This window comes from Poecile atricapillus, chromosome 37 (genome assembly GCF_030490865.1).
Source record: "Poecile atricapillus isolate bPoeAtr1 chromosome 37, bPoeAtr1.hap1, whole genome shotgun sequence".
NCBI classification, from domain to species: Eukaryota; Metazoa; Chordata; class Aves; order Passeriformes; family Paridae; genus Poecile; species Poecile atricapillus.
This window is the reverse complement of record NC_081285.1, coordinates 3349997-3369820: the sequence shown is the minus strand read 5'-3', so window position 1 is coordinate 3369820 and position 19824 is coordinate 3349997. Positions and strand designations below refer to the sequence as shown.

General features: G+C 59.6%; 3 protein-coding genes across 5 annotated transcripts; all 3 read left to right on the top strand.

Moving 5' to 3' along the window:
- The first annotated feature begins 596 nt into the window (after positions 1–596).
- On the top strand, positions 597–2435 carry LOC131591060 (actin nucleation-promoting factor WASL-like). The gene is made up of 3 exons (XM_058861487.1): positions 597–601; positions 824–1282; positions 2317–2435. The coding sequence occupies exons 1-3, from the start codon at positions 597–599 to the stop codon at positions 2387–2389; spliced, it is 537 nt and encodes a 178-aa protein (XP_058717470.1). The 3' UTR covers positions 2390–2435.
- Positions 2436–3096: 661 nt separating this feature from the next.
- Positions 3097–6045, top strand: LOC131591124 (3-beta-hydroxysteroid-Delta(8),Delta(7)-isomerase-like). The gene is given in 7 exon segments (XM_058861600.1): positions 3097–3195; positions 3402–3620; positions 3622–3730; positions 4372–4408; positions 4489–4619; positions 5640–5737; positions 5739–6045. Coding segments are annotated over 6 exon segments (687 nt in total). The 5' UTR covers positions 3097–3195; positions 3402–3419; the 3' UTR covers positions 5850–6045.
- An 822-nt stretch (positions 6046–6867) lies between these two features.
- Positions 6868–18979, top strand: LOC131591166 (OTU domain-containing protein 5-like). Of its 3 annotated transcripts, XM_058861648.1 has the most exons (10): positions 7148–7404; positions 8228–8318; positions 8468–8532; positions 9513–9669; positions 11241–11389; positions 12716–12901; positions 14401–14599; positions 14964–15231; positions 16322–16435; positions 18743–18979. In XM_058861648.1, exons 1-10 carry the CDS (start codon positions 7288–7290, stop codon positions 18762–18764), a joined length of 1368 nt encoding a protein of 455 aa, XP_058717631.1. In that variant the 5' UTR covers positions 7148–7287; the 3' UTR covers positions 18765–18979. The 3 variants fall into 3 exon arrangements, with proteins under 3 accessions (XP_058717633.1, XP_058717631.1, XP_058717632.1); XM_058861650.1 differs by lacking the exon at positions 14401–14599 and having other exon boundaries at positions 6868–7404; positions 8225–8318; positions 15036–15231; XM_058861649.1 differs by lacking the exon at positions 14401–14599 and having other exon boundaries at positions 15036–15231.
- Positions 18980–19824: the final 845 nt, after the last annotated feature.

Genomic DNA, 19824 nt, shown 5'->3' with positions numbered 1-19824 from the left:
TGGTAATTTTAGGATAATTTTGGGGTAATTTTGGGGCATTTTGGAGACAATTTTGGGGTAATTTTGGGGTAATTTGGGCTAATTCTGGGGTAATTTTGAGATAATTTGGAGTAATTTTGGGATAATTTTGGGGTAATTTTGGGATAATTTTGGGGTAATTTTGGGATAGTTTTGGGGTAATTTTAGGGTAATTTTGGGGTAATCTGGGGGTAATTTGGGGGCATTTTTGGGGTAATTTTGGGACACTTTTGGGGTAATTTGGGGTATTTTTAGGGTAATTTTGGGGCATTTTGGAGACAATTTTGGGATAATTTGGAGTAACTTGGGGGCAATTTTGGGACAGTTTTGGGGTAATTTTGCGGGTAATTTGGGGGCATTTTGGAGACAATTTTGAGATAATTTTGGGATGATTTTGGGGTAATTTGGAGTAATTTTGGAACAATTTTGGGGTAATTTTGGGTAATTTTGGGGTAATTTGGGGGCATTTTGGAGACAATTTTGGGATAATTTTGGGATAATTTTGGGGTAATTTTGGGGTAATTTTGGAACAATTTTGGGGTAATTTGGGGGCAATTTTGGGGTAACTTAAGGACGATATGGGGCAAATTTTGGGATGATTTGGGGGTAATTTGGGGACAATTTCAGGGCAATTTCGGGCCAATTTCGGGGCAATTTCAGGGAAAATTTGGGGGTAATTCGGGGCAATTTCAGGGAAAATTTGGGGGTAATTCGGGGCAGATTTGGCACCGATTTCGATGCAATTTGGTGCCAATTCTCAGCCCCACCTGACACCCCCTCCCCATTTTTTCCCCTCCCCCCCCAGCCCCGACGCCCCCGGGCTCCCCCCCCGGCCCTGGTCCGGCAGCCAGGACCTCCCAACTCGGGGGTCCCGCGGCGCCCCCCGGCCCCCCCATCCCCGGCGCCCCCCGCACCCGCCGCAGCAACAGCTCCGAGGCTCTGATCGACTGGGGCTGCTCCGGGGGGGCTCCATCCGAGACCCCCCACCCCTCCTCTGGATCCTTCATCATCCTCCTCCTCCTCCTCGCGGCTCCGGGCCGGGGGTCCCGGGGGTCCCGGCGGCTGCGCCCCCCCCCTCGGCGGAGCAGCGGCGCAGTCAGAAGTGGCTGGCGCTGGAGGGGCTCCGGGATTGGTACCTGAGACACGCGGGGACCCCTCCCCAGCCCCCCGCCCACCCCGGCTGGGCGCAGCCCCCTCCCCCCCAGCGCCGCCGGGACCCCCCCGGGCTCCCCCACTCGCTCAGCTACGCCGGGGCCCTGCCCAGGTACGGGGGGGGGGGCTCCAAGGGGGGGGCGCAGAGCCCCATTTATTGAGGGGGGGGAGGGGAGGGGTTTTGGGGACCCTCCCCCCACTCCTCCGGTTGTTTTGGGGGGCGGCGTTTTGGTGGTTGGGACCCCTCCCCCTCTCCCCAGGGTTTGAATGGGCGGCTCCTCCCCCTCCCCCCCGAAATTTTGGGGACCCCCCCTCAAGGTCTGATTCTCCCTCTCCCCAATTTTGGGGACTCCCCCCCCCTCCAGGTCTGATTCTCCCCCTCCCCCAATTTTGGGGACCCCCCCTCAAGGTCTGATTCTCCCCCTCCCCCAATTTTGGGGACCCCCCTCCAGGTCTGATTCTCCCCCTCCCCCCAATTTTGGGGACCCCCCCCCCCGTCCAGGTTTGATTATTCCCCCTCCCCCCACCCCCAGGGTTTGAATGGGTGGCTCCTCCCCCTCCCCTCCCCCCAATTTTGGGGACCCCCACGGGTCTGATTGTTCCCCTCCCCCCCCTCCCCAAAATTTGGAACCCCCCAGATCTGATTGTCCCCCCTCCCCCCGAATTTTGGGGACCCCCCTGGGTCTGATTATCCCCCTCCCCCCCACCCCCAGGGTTTGAATGGGCGTCTTCTCCCCCTCCCCCTCCCCCAAATTTTGGGGACCCCCCCAGGTCTGATTATCCCCCTCCCCCCCATTTTGGGGACCCCTCCCCCCCATCCATTGAGACCCCCCAGGGTTGAATTTCCAATTTTTGGGCTTTTTCCTCACCTTTCCGGGGTCTTTCCTGGGTTTTTTTTCTGGTTTTTCCTGTTTTTCCCTCTTTTCTCCATTCCAGGGTTTGGGTTGGGGGTCCCAGGGGGTGACAGAATTTGGGGAGGGGGGTGGGGTAGATGTGGGGGGCTCATTTTGGGGGGGTCTAACTCTTTTTTCTCTCTTTTCTCTCCTTTTTTTCCCGTTTCTGTTGCTTTTTTTTTTTTTTTCTCTTTTTCTTTAATTTTCTCTTTTTTCCGCTGTTTTGGGGCTCTTTCCCTCCCCCCCCCCCCAGAACCTCCGGGGACACCCCCGGGACCACCCCCCCACCCCCCCTGGACCCTCAGCCCCCCGGGACCCTCGTGTGACCCCTCCCCCCACATCCCCCACCCCCCCAAAAAACAAAAATCACCCAAACCCGGGGGAGGGGTCCCTAAATTCACGGTGGGGGAGGGGAGGGGGGGGGTGGGGGGAGATCCCCAAAAAATCCCGACCCCCCCTCCCCCCCCACGGCCGCTCCTGGAGAGTCGCCGCTTTTTGGGGAGGGGGTCCTGGGGGGGTTTTGGGGGGTCGCGGGGGGGGGGGTCAATACAGGGACCTGCTGCCAATTCCGGCTCCGCCTCTTTATTTTGGGGGGAAAAGTCGCGGATTTGGGGTTCCCGGGTACCCAAAAAGCGAAACAATTTGGGGAGGGGGCTTCATATGGATCCTATACGGTTGGGGGGGTGCTCGTGTAATTTGGGGGGGGGGTCCTTGGCGTCCCTAAATAATTTTGGGGGGGTCTTGAGACTCTGAAATAATTCAGGGTGGGGTCCTCAGAGCCCCAGAATAATTTTGGGAGGGGTCTGTGGGATCTGAAATAATTTGGGGCGGGGTCTTGAGGTTCCTGTGGAATTTGGGGGGGGTCCCCTATAGAGCCCCCATAGGAGGGGTTTAGGCCACGCCCCTTTGGGCGGGGGCATTGTCTGGCCACGCCCCCTTGTGGCCACGCCCCCTGGCCCCACATCTCCCCAGGGGCGAGCTCAGCCAATCAGCGGCCGCCAGAGGTGGGCGGGGCGCGCCGCCATTGGTCGGCCTTGAGGCGGCGCGCTGCCATTGGCTGCGGGGGCGGCTCGGGGGCGGAGCGAGGCGCGCGGCGGGCGCCGGAGCGGCGGGGCCCGGTAGAACGGCTGAGGTGAGCGGGACCGGGGGAGCGGGGGGAGGGCTCGTTCCGACCGGGCCGCATCGCCCGGAGAGCGGCCCGCTGAGGGTTCCGAGGGGTTCTGCGCGGTACCGGGGAGCGGCGGGACCGCTCCGTGCTGGCTCCGCGCGTTCCAGCGGGGCGGGCTCGCTCTTTTCCTGCCGGGCCTCGGCGCTCACTTCCGCCCTCCCCTCACGCAGGGCGGCGGCGCTGTTGCCATGGAGACGAGCGCGCACCCCTATTGGCCGCGCGCGCTGGCGTTGCCGGGTTACGTGGCGGGCGCGCGGCCCGGCTGGCAGTGCGCAGGCGCGGTGGCGGCGGCGGCGGCGGCGCTGTTTTCGCTGGGTTGGGCGCTGGGCGGGGCCGGGGCCAAGGGCGGGGCCAGGGGCGGGGCCAAGCGGAGCCCCGCCCGCCGCTTGGGTCCTGGGCTGGTTCCTGCTCTGCTCCGGTATCCACGGGGTCCTGGAAGGATATTTCAGCCTCCGGCACCGGGAGCTGCCCGCCGACACCGGGCTGCTGGCTGACGTCTGTGAGCGAGGCCAAGGGGGTCCCCCGGTGGATTTGGGGAGGGGTCCTCGGGGTCTGCGGTGGGTGCTGGAGGGTGGCCGGCCACGTGGAGAGGGGTCTCTGGGCATCGTGGGGTGCTGGAGATTCACTGGATACCTGGGAGGGGTCCCTGGAGCGTTTCTGGGTGCCCTGGGCAGGTGGGGAGGGGTCCCTGGGGCATTTGTGGGGTCCCTGGGGCATTTGTGGGGTCCGTGGGCTTGTGGGGAGGGGTCCCTGGGGCATTTGTGGGGTCTCTGGGGCATTTGAGGAGGGGTCTCTGAACATTGTGGGGCACTGGAGATTCACTGGATATGTGCGGAAGGGTCCCTGGAGCATTTTTGGGTTCCCTGGGCATGTGGGGAGGGGTCCGTGGGGCATTTTTGGGGTCCCTGGGGCATTTTTGGGGTCTCTGGGGCATTTGAGGAGGGGTCTCTGAACATTGTGGGGCACTGGAGATTCACTGGATATGTGGGGAGGGGTCCCTGGGGCATTTGTGGGGTCCCTGGGGCATTTTTGGGGTCCCTGGGCAGGTGGGGAGGGGGGACACCCTGGTGCTGGGGGTCCCCTGGAGGTTTGGGGGGGTCTCCTCCCCCCCAGCTGGTGACCCCTCCCCAAATTCCCCAGGGAAGGAGTACGCCAAGGCCGACAGCCGCTACATGACGTGAGTTGGGGTCCGTGGGGAGGGGGGCGGCCCCGGGGACCCCCCGCTGACCCCTGGGGGTCTCCCCTCGGCCTTCGCAGGAGCGATGACTTCACGGTTGCCATGGAGACGGTGACAGCCTGGGCCTGGGGTCCCCTCAGCTTCCTCACCTTCCTCGCCTTCCTCCGCCACCACCCGGCCCGCTACGTGCTGCAGCTCATCGTGTCCCTCGGTGCGGCCCTGTGCCCTCCTCATCCTCATCTTCATCCTCATCATCCTCACCTGTTCCCCTCCTCGTCTTCATCTCATCATCACCTGTCCCTGCTGTCCTCATCTTCATCTTCATCATCAACTGTCCTTATTCTCATCTTCATCCTCATCCGTCTCTGGTGTCCCCATCCTCATCCTCATCTTCATCATCACCTGTCCTCATCCTCATTCTCATCCGTCCCCATCCTCATCCTCGTCTTCATCATCAACTGTCCCCATCCTTATCCTCATCCTCATGTTCATCCTCATCTTCATCCCCACTCATCTTCATCATCACCTGTCCCTGCTGTCCTCATCCTCATTTTCATCATCACCTGTCCCCCTCCTCATCCTCATCTTCATCCTCATCCTCATCTGTCCCTGGTGTCCCTTTCCTCATCCTTGTCCTCATCTTCATCATCAACTGTCCCCCTCCTCATCCTCATCTTCATCTTCATCCTCACCTGTCCCAGGCATCCCCCTCCTCATCTTCATCATCACCTGTCCCTGCTGTCATCATCCTCATCCTCATCTTCATCCATTGGTGTCCCACTCCTCATCCTCATTTTCATCCTCGTCATCACCTGTCCCCATCCTCATCCTCATCTTCATTCTCTGGTGTCCTCCTCCTCATCCCCATCCTCATCCTCATCTGTTGCAGGTGTCCCCATCCCTGTCCCCTTCCCCGTTGTCCCCCTGACCCCCTCCCCTGTCCCCCAGGTGCCACCTGTGATGTCCCCATTGTCCCAGTGTCCCCTCCCAGCCCCCCAGGTGCCACCCATGGTGTCCCCAGTGCCCCCCTGTCTCCTCCCATGTCCCCCCCTCCCCAGGTGCCACCTGTGATGTCCCCATTGTCCCCCCCGACCCCTCCCAGCCCCCCAGGTGCCACCTGTGGTGTCCCCATTGTCCCCCTGACCCCTCCTGTGTCCCCCAGGTGCCACCTGCGGTGTCCCCATTGTCCCCGTGTCCCCCTCCCCTGACCCCTCCCGTGTCCCCTCCCCAGGGCAGCTCTATGGGGACGTTCTCTACTTCGCCACCGAGGCCCGGGCGGGCTGGACCCACAGCGACCCCCGCCCCCTTTATTTCTGGGGTTATTTCGTGGGGGCTCAACGGGCTCTGGCTGCTGGTGCCCGGCCTCCTCATCCTCGACGCCTGGCGCCAGCTGGCCACCGCCCAGCGCGGCCACGACCGGCCCCGCCACAAGGCCCACTGAGCCCGGGACCCCCCGAGGGACCCCCCGAGGGACCCCCGGAACCTCCTGGAGCCCCCCCCGTCCCTCCCCCAGCTCCAGGGGGCTCCGTGGGCGTCCCCCGGCCCCGTTCTGGGGGGTTTCGGGCTCGGTTTTGGGGTGTGAGGAGGGAGCTCCCCTCGTTCCGGGGGGGGGTTTTAATAAAGGAGCTGGAAATGGAGCTCGGGCTCTGATTTTGGGGGGTTTTGGGGAGTTTTGGGGAGTTTTGGGGGGTTTGGGGGGTTGGACCACGTGGGAGGGAGGGGAAAGGGGCGGAGCTTGATGATTGACAGTTGGGGTGGGGTTATGGGGGGGCGGGGCTTCTCGCCTGGGCTCCGCCCCTGAGCCAATGGGAAATTAGGTCGTTCGCTACAGCCAATAAGAGCGCGGTGTGGGCGGGGCCAGGGCTCGCGCCAATCAGCGCTTGGCGTCTTCTCGTGGCTCCCCGCCCTCCCATGATTGACACGCCGTCAGCCAATCAGCGCGCGCGTTTACCTTAACCCGCTCCTCCTCTCTGCTCTGAACCGGCACCTCCGCCAGCCAATCAACACCTTCCTCCCTCAGCTCCCGCCTCCGGAACCAGCCAATCACATCCCTCGTCCAATCACCGCTCGGCCCCCTCCATCACCATGGCGACGGCCGGTCCCGCCTTCTCACGGCGGGGGCGTGGCTTAGGGAAGGCGGGACTTCCGCGCGCGCTCTCCGCCAATGGCAGCGCGGCTCTGCCGGCGCCAGCCAATGGCGGGGGCGCGGCGCGGGCGAGGCGGAAGCGCGCGCGGGGGTCGGAGGTCGCGGCTGTTGATGTTGACACGGCCCCGGCGGCCGCAGCGCCCGCGGCCCCTCAGAGCCGGGGGGGCCCCTCCGAGCCCCCTCCCGCGGCCCCCCCCCGCCCCACAGAGCCCCCCCGGCTGACCCCCGCCCGCCCCCGACCCCCGCCGAGCCCCCCGGGGGCCCCCCATGCTCGCCCGGCCATGACGATCCTCCCGAAGAAGAAGCCGGTCCCGGCTCCCCGACGGCGACGCGGATTCGGGCCCGGACGCGGGGCCCGAGCGCGGAGCGGACGCGGGACCGGAGAGAGGGCCCCGGAGGCGTCGGTGAACCCGGGGGACCCGGCGTGGGGGGGCCTCGGCCTCGGGCCTCGCCGCCGCCGCCGCTGCGGGGCTGGGCCGGGCTGCCCGGAGCCGCCGGCTCTCCTCCTCCCGCCGGGCCCGGAGGTCCCGGAGGCGGCGGCCCCGGTTCCGCGGACGGGCCCGCGGCTCTGCTGGGCTTGGAGGCGGCGGCTTTGGGGCTGCCCGAGCCCCGCGGGCCCGGCTGCGGCGGCGGCGGCGGCGGCGGCCCCGGGCACAGCAAGAGGCGGCGGCGCGGAGGGGCCGGGCCCAGCGGAGGCTCCGCCGGTTCGGGCCCCGGGGGGATCGGGCTGGGGATGGGGCTGGGCCCCGCCTGCGGCAGCCCCGGGCCCGACGAGGCGGGAGGAGGATACAACAGCGAGGACGAGTACGAGGCCGGGCGGGTGGAGATGGATCCGGCCACGGCCGAGCAGGTGCGGGGGGACACCGGGGGACACCGGGAGACACCGGGGGGACACTGGGGGACACTGGGGGAGCCTCTCCGGGCACCGGGGGACACCGGGGGGACACTGGGGGAGCGGCTCTGGACACCGGGGGGACACCGGGAGACACCGGGGGGGACACCGGGGGACACCGGGAGAGCCGCTCCGGGCACCGGGAGACACCGAGGGGGACACCGGGGGAGCCCCTCCGAACACCGGGGGACACCGGGAGTTGTTTTGGGATTGGGGTCCCCCCGTTGTCCCCCCTCATCCCGGTTCTCTGCACGTTTTTTTTTTTGTTGTTGTTGTTTTTGTTTTCTTTTTCCTGCTGTTTGTCCCCATCAACTTTTCCTGGATTCCTCCCAAACTTTTCCTGGATCCTTCCCCCAGTTTTTCCTGGGGTTCCCCCCCGGGATTCCCCCCAGGATTCCCCCCCCTGTCCCCCCACTTTTAGACCCCCCCCCCACCCAAGTGATTCCCACTGGGACCCCCCCGAACCCCCCTCTACCCCCTCCCCCATCCCCTTTTGCTCCTCTGCAGACCCCCAGCCCCCCCCCACCTCCTCCCCCATCCCCCCAATTCCCCCGAGGGACCCCCAAAGAACCCCCCAGGACCCCCCTGAACCCCCTGCCCCCCCCCCAAACCCTTCCTCATCCCCCCCTTCCCCCCCTTTCCTGCCCCCTGTCCCTCCTCCCTTGTGGCTCCCCCATCCCCCCACCCCCCCCCAATTCCCCGAGGGACCCCCGAGGGCCCCCCCAGACCCCTCCCCGAGCCCCCCCCGAGCCCCCCCCGAGCCCGGCTGTGTCTCCAGCAGGAGCACCGGTTCGAGAAGGCTCTGCGGGAGAAGAAAGGCTTCATCATCAAACGCATGAAGGAGGACGGGGCGTGTCTGTTCCGGGCCGTGGGTGAGCCCCAAAAACCCCCCCAAAATCCCCCCCAAAACCCCTCCCAAAATCCCCCAAAAATCCCCCAGAAACCAACCAAAACCCCCCCAAAATCCCCCCCGAGGTGCTGCCCCTCCCCACTGATACCCCGGTGTCCCCCTCCCCCACAGCTGATCAGGTGTACGGAGACCAGGACATGCACGAGGTGGTGAGGAAGCACTGCATGGATTACCTGGTGAGGGACTGGGATGGACTGGGAGGGGACTGGGATGGAATGGGAAGGCACTGGGACGGACTAAGAAGGGACTGGGAGGCACTGGAGGGGGATTGGGAGGGCACTGGGAGGGACTGGGAGGCACTGGAGGGACTGGGAGGGCACTGGGAGGGACTGGGGGGCACTGGGAGGGTGCTCAGAACACTGGGGGGGTCCAGACTGCTGCCCCTCCCACCTCCTGCAGTGTCCCCAGAGCTCTCCCAGTGTCCCCAAAAGCTCTCCCAGTGTCCCCAAAGGCTCTCCCAGTATCCCCAAAGGCTCTCCCAGTATCCCCGAAGGCTCTCCCAGCGTCCCCAGGGCTCTCCAATATCCTTGCTGTCCCCATGCTGACGTGTCCCCCTCGTCTCTGATGTTTCCCTCATGTCCCCCTCATGTCCCCCCGTGTCCCCCCCCCATCCCCCCATGTCCCCCCCGTGTCTCTGATGTCCTCTCATGTCCCCCCATGTCCTCCCATGTCTCTGCTGTGTGTTTGATACCCCCCCCCGTCCCCCCGTGTCCCCCCCATGTCCCCCATGTCCCCCCCATGTCACCCCCTGTGTCTCTGATGTCACCCCCGTGTCCCCCCCATGTCCCCCCATGTCCCCCCCCGTCTCTGATGTCCCCCCCCATGTCCCCCCATATTTCTGACATCTCTCCCATATCTCTGACCCCCCCCATGTCCCCCCCCGTGTCTCTGATGTCCCCCCCGTGTCCCCCCCCATGTCCCCCCCGTGTCTCTGACACCCTCCCTGTGTCCCCCCTGTGTCCCCCATGTCTCTAACACCCCCCCCCGTGTCCCTCCCATGTCCCCCCCGTGTCTCTGACACCCTCCCTGTGTCCCCCCCATGTCCCCCCCGTGTCTCTGATGTCCCCCCCCCCATGTCCCCCATGTCTCTGACACCCCCCCGTGTCCCCCCATGTCTCTGACACCCCCCGTGTCCCCCCCGTTGCCCCCTCCCCAGATGAAGAACGCCGATTATTTCTCCAATTACGTCACGGAGGATTTCACCACCTACATCAACCGCAAGCGCAAGAGCACCTGCCACGGGAACCACATCGAGATGCAGGCCATGGCCGAGATGTACAACCGGCCCGTCGAGGTCTACCAGTACGGCACTGGTGCGTGCTGCTGGGGGCACTGGGAGCGCTGGGGAGGGGTCCTGGGGGCACTGGGAGCACTGGGGAGGGGTCCTGGGAGCACTGGGCAGGGGTCCTGTGGGTGCTGGGAGCACTGGGGAGGGGTCCTGTGGGTGCTGGGAGCACTGGGGAGGGGTCCCCTGGGTGCTGGGATTAATGGGGAGGGTCCTATTGGCACTGGGAGCACTGGGGAGGGGTCCTGTGGGTGCTGGGAGCACTGGGGAGGGGTCCCCTGGGTGCTGGGATTAATGGGGAGGGGTCCTATTGGCACTGGGAGTGCTGGGGAGGGGTCCTGGGAGCACTGGGGAGGGCGTCCTGTGGGTGCTGGGAATGCTGGGGAGGGGTCCTGAGGGAGCTGGGATTAATGGGGAGGGGTCTTGAGGGTACTGGGAGCGCTGGGATGGGGTCCAATGGGAACTTGGATTAATGGGGAGGGGTCCTGTGGGTGCTGGGATTAATGGGGAGGGGTCCCCTGGGTGCTGGGAGGGCTGGGGAGGGGTCCCCTGGGTGCTGGGAGCACTGGGGAGGGGTCCTATGGGAACTGGGAGCACTGGGGAGGGGTCCTGAGGGTGCTGGGATTAATGAGGAGGGGTCCTGAGGGTGCTGGGAACAGTGGGGAGGGGTCCCAGTTGGTTTTTTTGGTGCTCCCAACCATTTTTGGATGTTCCCCTGCACATTTTGGGGTTCCCCTGTGGTTTTTGGGTGCTCTCCTGTGGTTTATTGTGGTTCCCCTGTCAATTTTGGGGTTCCCCTGTACATTTCGGGGGTTCCTCTGTACATTTGGGGTTTCCCCTATGGTTCATTTGGGTTCCTTTGTACATTTTTGGGGTTCCCCTGTCAATTTTGGGGTTCCCCTGTCAATTTTGGGGCTCCCCTGCACGTCTTGTGGTTCCCCTGTGTATTTTGTGGTTCCCCTGTCAATTTTGGGGTTCCCCCATGCGTTTTGTGGGTTCCCCTATGGTACATTTCGGGGGTTCCCCTATGGTTCATTTGGGTTCCCTTGTACATTTTTGGGGCTTCCCTGTACATTTTTGGGGTTCCCCTGTCAATTTTGGGGCTCTCCTGTACATTTTGGGGTTCCCCTGCACATTTTGGGGGTTCCCCTGTACATTTCAGAGGTTCTTCTGTGCATTTCGTGGTTCCCCTGCACGTTTTGGGGTTCCCCCGTGCATTTCAGGGTTCCCCTGTACATTTTGAGGTTCCCCTGTACATTTTGGGGTTCCCCTGCACATTTCAGGGGTTCTTCTGTGCATTTCATGGTTCCCCCTGTACATTTTGTGGTTTCCCTGTACATTTTGGGGTTCCCCTGTGGTTTATTCTGGTTCCCCTGTCAATTTTGGGGTTCCCCTGTACATTTTGTGGGTTCCCCGGTACATTTTGGGGCTCCTCTGTACATTTCGTGGTTCCCCTGCACATTTTGGGGTTCCCCTGTGGTTTATTGTGGTTCTCCTGCACATTTTGGGGTTCCCCTGTACATTTTGGGGTTCCCCTGTACATTTTGTGGGTTCTCCTGTCAATTTTGGGGTTCCCCCGTGGGTTTTGGGGTCCCGCAGAGCCCATCAACACGTTCCACGGGATCCAGCACAACGAGGACGAGCCCATCCGGGTCAGTTACCACCGCAACATCCACTACAACTCCGTGGTGAACCCCAACAAAGCCACCATCGGCGTGGGGCTGGGGCTGCCCTCCTTCAAACCGGGGGTACGGATTTGGGGGGTGGGAGCCCCACTTCGGGGTCTGGGGGCTGTGATTTGGGGTCTGGGGGCTGTGATTTGGGGGGCAGGACCCCCACTTCGGGGTCTGGGGGCTGTGAATTGGGGGTGGGACCCCCACTTTGGGGTCTGGGGGTACAGATTTGGGGTCTGGGGGCTCTGATTTGGGGAGCGGGACCCCCATTTTGGGGTCTGGGGGCTGTGATTTGGGGTCTGGGACCCCGATTTTGGGGTCAGGGGGCTCTGATTTGGGGTGTGGGGGCTCTGATTTGGGGGGCAGGACCCCCACTTCGGGGTCTGGGGGCTGTGATTTGGGGGGCAGGACCCCCACTTCAGGGTCTGGGGGCTGTGATTTGGGGGGCGGGGGCTGTGATTTGGGGGGTGGGAGCCCCACTTTGGGGTCTGGGGGCTGTGATTTGGGGGGTGGGAACCCCATTTTGGGGTCTGGGGGCTCTGATTTGGTGTCCCCAGCTGTCCCCATGTCCCTAGCTGTCTCCAGCCATGTCCCCAGGCGTGTTCCCACGATGTCCCCATGTCCCCACGGTGTCCCCGTGTCCCAGCTGTGTCCCCACGATGTCCCCACGATGTCCCCACGATGTCCCCAGCTGTCCCCATGTCCCCAGCTGTCCCCATGTCCCTAGCTGTCTCCAGCCATGTCCCCAGCTGTGTCCCCATGGTGTCCCCATGTCCCCACGATGTCCCCATGATGTCCCCATGTCCCAGCCGTGTCCCCACCATGTCCCCACCATGTCCCCCACCATGTCCCCATGTCCCAGCCATGTCCCCACGATGTCCCCATGTCCCCACGGTGTCCCCGTGTCCCCGCAGCTGGCGGAGCAGTCCCCAGACATGTCCCCACGATGTCCCCACGATGTCCCCATGATGTCCCCATGTCCCCACGATGTCCCCCCACGGTGTCCCCATGGTGTCCCCATGTCCCAGCCATGTTCCCAGCCGTGTCCCCACAATGTCCCCACAATGTCCCCACGGTGTCCCCATGTCCCCACGGTGTCCCCGTGTCCCCGCAGCTGGCGGAGCAGTCCCCAGCCGTGTCCCCATGGTGTCCCCATGTCCCCACAGTGTCCCCAGCCGTGTCCCCATGATGTCCCCATGTCCCCATGGTGTCCCCATGTCCCCACGGTGTCCCCGTGTCCCCGCAGCTGGCGGAGCAGTCCCCAGCCATGTCCCCACGATGCCCTAGCCATGTCCCCACAATGTCCCCACGATGTCCCCAGCCGTGTCCCCACGGTGTCCCCCATGTCCCCAGCCGTGTCCCCATGATGTCCCCAGCCATGTCCCCCTGATGTCCCCGCAGCTGGCGGAGCAGTCTCTGATGAAGAGCGCCATCAAGACGTCGGAGGAGTCGTGGATCGAGCAGCAGATGCTGGAGGACAAGAAACGCGCCACGGACTGGGAGGCCACCAACGAGGCCATCGAGGAGCAGGTGGCCCGCGAGTCCTACCTGCAGTGGCTGCGTGACCAGGAGAAACAGGCGCGCCAGGTGGGGCTGCTGGCCCTGTCCTGCTGTCCCCTGGTGTCCCCATTGTCCCCTGCTGTCCCCAGTGTCCCCTGCTGTCCCCTGCTGTCCCCTGCTGTCCCCATTGACCCCTGGTGTCCCCATCGGTGTCCCCTGCTGTCCCCTACTGTCCCCAGCCATGTCCCCATTGTCCCCTGCTGTCTCCTGCTGTCCCCAACCGTGTCCCCATTCACCCCCTGGTGTCCCCATTGGTGTCCCCATTGTCCCCTGCTGTCCCCTGCTGTCCCCATTGACCCCCCCCCATTGACCCCTGGTGTCCCCATCGGTGTCCCCATTGATCCTTGCTGTCCTCTACTGTCCCCTGGTGTCCCCATTGACCCCCTCCATTGACCCCCTGGTGTCCCCATTGATCCCTGCTGTCCCCATTGTCCCCTGGTGTCCCCATTGGTGTCACCATTGACCCCTGCTGTCCTCTGCTGTCCCCAACCATGTCCCCATTGTCCCCTGGTGTCCCCTGGTGTCCCCATTGACCCCCCCCATTGACCCCTGCTGTCCCCTGGTGTCCCCAACCGTGTCCCCATTGACCCCTGGTGTCCCCTGCTGTCCCCATTGACCCCTGGTGTCCCCATTGACCCCTGGTGTCCCCAGTGGTGTCTCCATCAAACCTCAGTGACCCCAACGGTGTCCCCATTGACCCTGCTGTCCCCTGGTGTCCCCATTGGTGTCCCCATTGTCCCCTGCTGTCCCCAGCCATGTCCCCATTGACCCCTGGTGTCCCCATTGACCCCCCCCATTGACTCCTGGTGTCCCCAGTGGTGTCCCCATCAAACCTTGCGGTCACTCCGCTGACCCCACGGTGTCCCCTATGTCCCCTGTCCCTGTGGTCACTCAGGGGTCACTCAGTGGTCACTCAGGGGTCACTCAGTGGGGTCAGTGGTCACTCAGGGTCACTCAGTGGTCACTCGGGTCACTCAGGGGTCAGTGGTCACTCAGGGGTCACTCAGGGGTCACTCAGGGGTCACTCAGGGGTCAGTGGTCACTCAGTGTCCCCAGTGGTCACTCAGTGGTCACTCAGTGGTCACTCAGTGTCCCCAGTGGTCACTCAGTGGTCACTCAGTGTCCCCAGTGGTCACTCAGTGGGTTCAGTGGTCACTCAGTGGTCACTCAGTGGTCACTCAGTGTCCCCTCTGTGTCCCCAGCCCCGCAAGGCCAGTGCCACGTGCAGTTCGGCCACCACGGCTGCGGCCAGTGGTCACTCAGTGGTCACTCAGGGTCACTCAGGGGTCACTCAGGGGTCAGTGGTCACTCAGTGGTCACTCAGTGGTCACTCAATGTCCCCTCTGTGTCCCCAGCCCCGCAAGGCCAGTGCCACGTGCAGTTCGGCCACCACGGCTGCGGCCAGTGGTCACTCAGTGGTCACTCAGGGGTCAGTGGTCACTCAGTGGTCACTCAGGGGTCACTCAGGGGTCACTCAGGGGTCAGTGGTCACTCAGTGGTCACTCACTGTCCCTCTGTGTCCCCAGCCCCGCAAGGCCAGTGCCACGTGCAGTTCGGCCACCGCGGCCGCGGCCAGTGGTCACTCAGTGGTCACTCAGTGGTCACTCAGTGGTCACTCAGGGGTCACTCAGGGGTCACTCAGGGGTCAGTGGTCACTCAGTGGTCACTCAGGGTCACTCAGTGGTCACTCAGGGGTCACTCAGGGGTCACTCAGTGGTCACTCGGGTCGGTCACTCAGGGGTCACTCAGTGGTCACTCAGTGGTCAGTGGTCACTCAGTGGTCACTCAGTGGTCACTCAGTGGTCACTCAGGGGTCACTCAGGGGTCACTCAGGGGTCAGTGGTCACTCAGAGGTCACTCAGTGGTCACTCAGTGGTCACTCAGTGGTCACTCAGTGGTCACTCAGGGGTCAGTGGTCACTCAGTGGTCACTCAGTGGTCACTCAGGGGTCACTCAGTGGTCACTCAGTGTCCCCTCTGTGTCCCCAGCCCCGCAAGGCCAGTGCCACGTGCAGTTCGGCCACCGCGGCCGCGGCCAGTGGTCACTCAGTGGTCACTCAGGGGTCAGTGGTCACTCAGGGGTCACTCAGGGGTCACTCAGTGGTCACTCAGTGTCCCCGGTGGTCACTCAGTGGTCACTCACTGTCCCTCTGTGTCCCCAGCCCCGCAAGGCCAGTGCCACGTGCAGTTCGGCCACCGCGGCTGCGGCCAGTGGCCTGGAGGAGTGGAGTGGCCGCTCGCCCCTCCCCCGCAGCGCCGCCCCCTCCCCCGAGCACCCCGGGCTGCACCCAGAGACCCCCAAACCCCCCTCACCCGGAGCCCCCCCCGCCGGAAAACCCCCCTCGCCCTGCGCCCCAGGTGAGACAAACTGGGGAGACTGGGAGGGAAACTGGGAACCCAAACTGGGAGCACTGGGGGTGCTGGGAACCCAAACTGGGGAGACTGGGAGTGCTGGGGGGACTGGGAACCCAAACTGGGGAAACTGGGAACCCAAACTGGGGAAACTGGGAACCCAAACTGGGGAGACTGGGAACCCAAACTGGGGAAACTGGGAACCCAAACTGGGGAGACTGGGAACCCAAACTGGGGAAACTGGGAACCCAAACTGGGGAAACTGGGAGTGCTGGGAACCCAAACTGGGGAGACTGGGAGTGCTGGGAACCCAAACTGGGAGCACTGGGGGTGCTGGGAACCCAAACTGGGGAGACTGGGGAGACTGGGAACCTAAACTGGGGAGACTGGGGAGACTGGGAACCCAAACTGGGAAACTGGGAGTGCTGGGAACCCAAACTGGGGGTACTGGGAGCCAAACTGGGAGCCCAAACTGGGATTTGGGAAGCACTGGGACCCCCAAACTGGGATTTGGTGTTTCTGAGCCCCCCCAAACTGGGATTTTGAGGCACCAGGACCCCCAGGCTGTGCCCGGGGGGGAGGTGGTGTGTGAATTTGGGGAGGGGTCTCTGAAGGGCACTGTGAATTTGGGGAGGGGTCTCTGAAGGTGGCTGTGCCCGGGGGTGTTTTGGGTGAATTTGGGGAGGGGTCTCTAAGGGCACTGTGAATTTGGGGAGGGGTCTCTGAAAGCGGCTGTGAATTTGGGGAGGGGTCTCTGAAGGGCAGCTGTGCCCGGGGCTGTGTGGGGTGAATTTGGGGAGGGGTCTCTGAAGGGCAGCTGTGCCCGGGGCTGTGTGGGGTGAATTTGGGGAGGGGTCTCTGAAGGTGGCTGTGAATTTGGGGAGGGGTCTCTGAAGGGCAGCTGTGCCCGGGGCTGTGTGGGGTGAATTTGGGGAGGGGTCTCTGAAGGTGGCTGTGCCCGGGGGTGTTCTGGGTGAATTTGGGGAGGGGTCTCTGAAGGTGGCTGTGAATTTGGGGAGGGGTCTCTGAAGGGCAGCTGTGCCCAGGGGTGTTCTGGGTGAATTTGGGGAGGGGTCTCAACCTGTGCCCCCCCCAGGCACGAGCAGCCAGCTGGGGGCGGGGGGGGGTCGTGCCACGCCCCCCCTGGTGTCGCTGTACCCCGCGCTCGAGTGCCGCGCCATCATGCAGCAAATGTCCCCAACCGCCTTCGGTCAGTGGGGAGGGGGCTTTGGGGGGGCTGGGGGGGGTTTGGGGGGGCTTTGGGGGGGGTTTAGGGGGGTCTGGGGGGGATTTGGGAGGGTCTCAGGGGGTCTAGGGGGGGTTTGGGGGGGTCTCGAGTGCCGCGCCATCATGCAGCAAATGTCCCCAACCGCCTTCGGTCAGTGGGGAGGGGGCTTCGGGGGGGCTTTGGGGGGGCTTGGGGGGCTTTGGGGGGGTCTTGGGGGGGTCAGGGGGGGTTTGGGGGGGGTTCGAGGGGCTTTGGGGGGCAGCTGGGGGGGGCTGGGGGTGTCTAGGGCGGGTTTAGCGGGGTCTGGGGGGGCTTTGGGGGGCAGCTGGGGGGGTCTTGGGGGGTTTAGAGGGGTCTGGGGGTGTCTAGGGGGGGTTTAGGGGGGTCTGGGGGGGCTTTGGGAGGGTCTGAGGGGGTCTAGGGGGGCTTCAGGGGGCTTCGGGGGGGGTTTGGGGGTGTCTGGGGGGGGCTTCGAGGGGCTCTGGGGGGGGCTGGGGGTGTCTAGGGCGGGTTTAGGGGGGTCTGGGGGGGCTTTGGGGGGCAGCTGGGGGGTCTTGGGGGGTTTAGAGGGGTTTAGGGGGGTCTGGGGGGTCTGAGGGGGCTTTGGGGGAGTTTAGGGGGGCTTTGGGGGGGTCTGGGGTGGTCTAGGGGGGGCTTCAGGGGGCTTCGGGGGGGGGTTTGGGGGTGTCTGGGGGGGCTTCGAGGGGCTTTGGGGGGCAGCTGGGGGTGTCTGGGAGGGCTTTGGAGGGGCTTTCGGGGTGGTTTGGGGGGGCTTCAGGGGGTTTGGGGGGGCTTTGGGGGGGTCTGGAGGGGTCTGGGGGGGTTTTGGGGGTGGTCTAGGGGGGGCTTTGGGAGGGTTTAGGGGGTTTCAGGGGGGTTTAAGGGGGTCAGGAGGGGTTGCGGGGGTCTATGGGGGGGCTTTGGGGGGCAGCTGGGGGGGTTTGGGGGGTCTTGGGGGGTCTGGGGGGGTTTAGGGGGGTTTGGGGGAGTTTGGGGGGGTTTGGGGGAGTTTGGAGGGGCTTTGGGGGGGCCAGGGGTGGTCTTAGGGGGCTTTGGGGGGTTCTGGGGGGGTTTGGGGGTGTCTAGGGGGGCATGTGGGGGATTTTAAATGAAAATAAAATGAAATAAAATAAAAATAAAATAGAAATTAAGTTAAAACAAAAATTAAAAATAAAATAAAAATCAAATTAAATGAAATTAAAATGAAACAAAATAAAGTAAAATAAAGTAAAATAAGATAAAGTAAAAATCAAAATAAAGTAAAATAAGGTAAAATACAGTAAAAATAAAGTAAAATAAAGTAAAAATAAAGTAAAATAAAGTAAAATAAAATAAAATATAAATAAAATATAAATTAAAATAAAAATAAAATTAAAATAAAATAGAGCATAAATAAAATAAAAATAAATTTAAAAAGTAAAAATAAATAAAAATAAGTAAAAATAAATCGAAATAAGTAAAAATAAAATAAAAATAAGTAGAAATAAATAAAAATAAGTAAAAATAAATAAAAATAAATAAAAGTAAAGAAAAATAAAATGAAAATAAGTAAAAATAAATAAAAATAAGTAAAAGTAAATAAAAATAAAATAAAAATAAAATGAAAATAAGTAAAAATAAATAAAAATAAATAAAAATAAAATAAAAATAAGTAAAAATTAATAAAAATAAATAAAAATAAAATAAAAATGAATAAAAATAAATAAAATTGAGTAAAAATAAATAAAAATAAAATAAAAATAAAATAAAATAAAATAAAAATAAGTAAAAATAAATAAGAATAAATAAAAATAAATAAAAATAAAATAAAAATAAGTAAAAATTAATAAAAATAAATAAAAATAAAATAAAAATAAATAAAAATAAATAAAATTGAGTAAAAATAAATAAAAAGAAAATTAAAAGAAAATAAAATAAAAATAAGTAAAAATAAATAAGAATAAATAAAAATAAAATAAAAATAAGTAAAAATAAATAAAAATAAGTCAAAATAAAATAAAATTAAAATAAAATAAAAATAAGTAAAAATAAATAAAAATAAATAAAAATAAATAAAAATTAAATGAAAATAAGTAAAAATAAATAAAAATTAAATTAAAATAAAATAAAATAAAATAAAAATAAGTAAAAATAAATAAAAATAAAATAAAAATAAAATAAAAATAAATAAAAATAAAATGAAAATAAGTAAAAATAAATAAAAATAAATAAAAATAGAAAGAAAATAAGTAAAAATAAATAAAAATAAATGGAATGAAGTGGAATGAAATGGCATGTGATCCGATTCAGGCCTGAACGACTGGGAGGATGACGAGATCCTGGCGTCGGTGCTGGCGGTGTCGCAGCAGGAGTACCTGGAGACCATGAAAACCTCGCGCCACAGAGACCCCGCCACCGACAAGAGTTGATATTGAACCCCCCGGACTGGCAGCCCTGAGACCCCCCCTCAAAAAAAAACAACAAAAAAAAACCCCCCTGAGGACCCCTCCCCTTAAAAACAACAACAAAAAAAAAACAACAAAAGAACAACGAGAAAAAAATCACAAAAAAAACCAAAATTCATCCAAAGCAGCCGAGTTACCCCAAAATCTCCAAAATCCCCCCCCAAAAAAAACATCAAAGGGACCCCCCCGGATGAGGGGGAGGGGAGGAATTTGGGGAGGGGGAGACACGAAAAAACAACAGAGAAAAAAAATGCTGAGGAGAGAACGGGAAAAATGAGAAAAAAATGGAAAAAATCAGGAAAAAAAGGGGAAAAAAATGGAAAATAATGGAAAATAACGGGAAAAAAAACCGGGAAAAAACGGAAAAAAAATGGAAAATAATGGGAAAAAGCCGGGAAAAACACGGCAAAAAAGGGGAAAAGATGGAAAATAATGGGAAAAAAACCAGAAAAAAAACCGGGAAAAAACGGAAAATAACAGAAAAAATAGGAAAAAAGGGGAAAAACACGGGAAAAAAACAGAAAATAATGGAAAAAACCAGAAAAAAAAGGGGAAAAAAATGGAAAATAATGGGAAAAGACCAGGAAGAAACGGAAAATAACGGGAAAAAAGGGGAAAAAAAATGAAAAATAACAGGAAAAAAAGGGAAAATAATGGAAAAAACCCCCTAAAAACAGGAAAAGAGAAATGGGGGGAGGGGCGCTCAGCGCTGGACGCCGCGGATGAATCTCGGCTATTTTTTTTTTCTTTCTTTTTTATTTTTATTTTTATTTTGGTTTTTTTTGGGGGGGGAGGGGGAGGATGAGGAAGAAGACCCCTCCTCAAATGGCAGCTGGAAGTGAGAGTGGGGGGCTGGGGGATTTTGGGGGGGTTGTTGTTGATTTTTAGGGTCTCTTTTTTCCCCTCCCCCCCCCCTCCTCGTGTTGA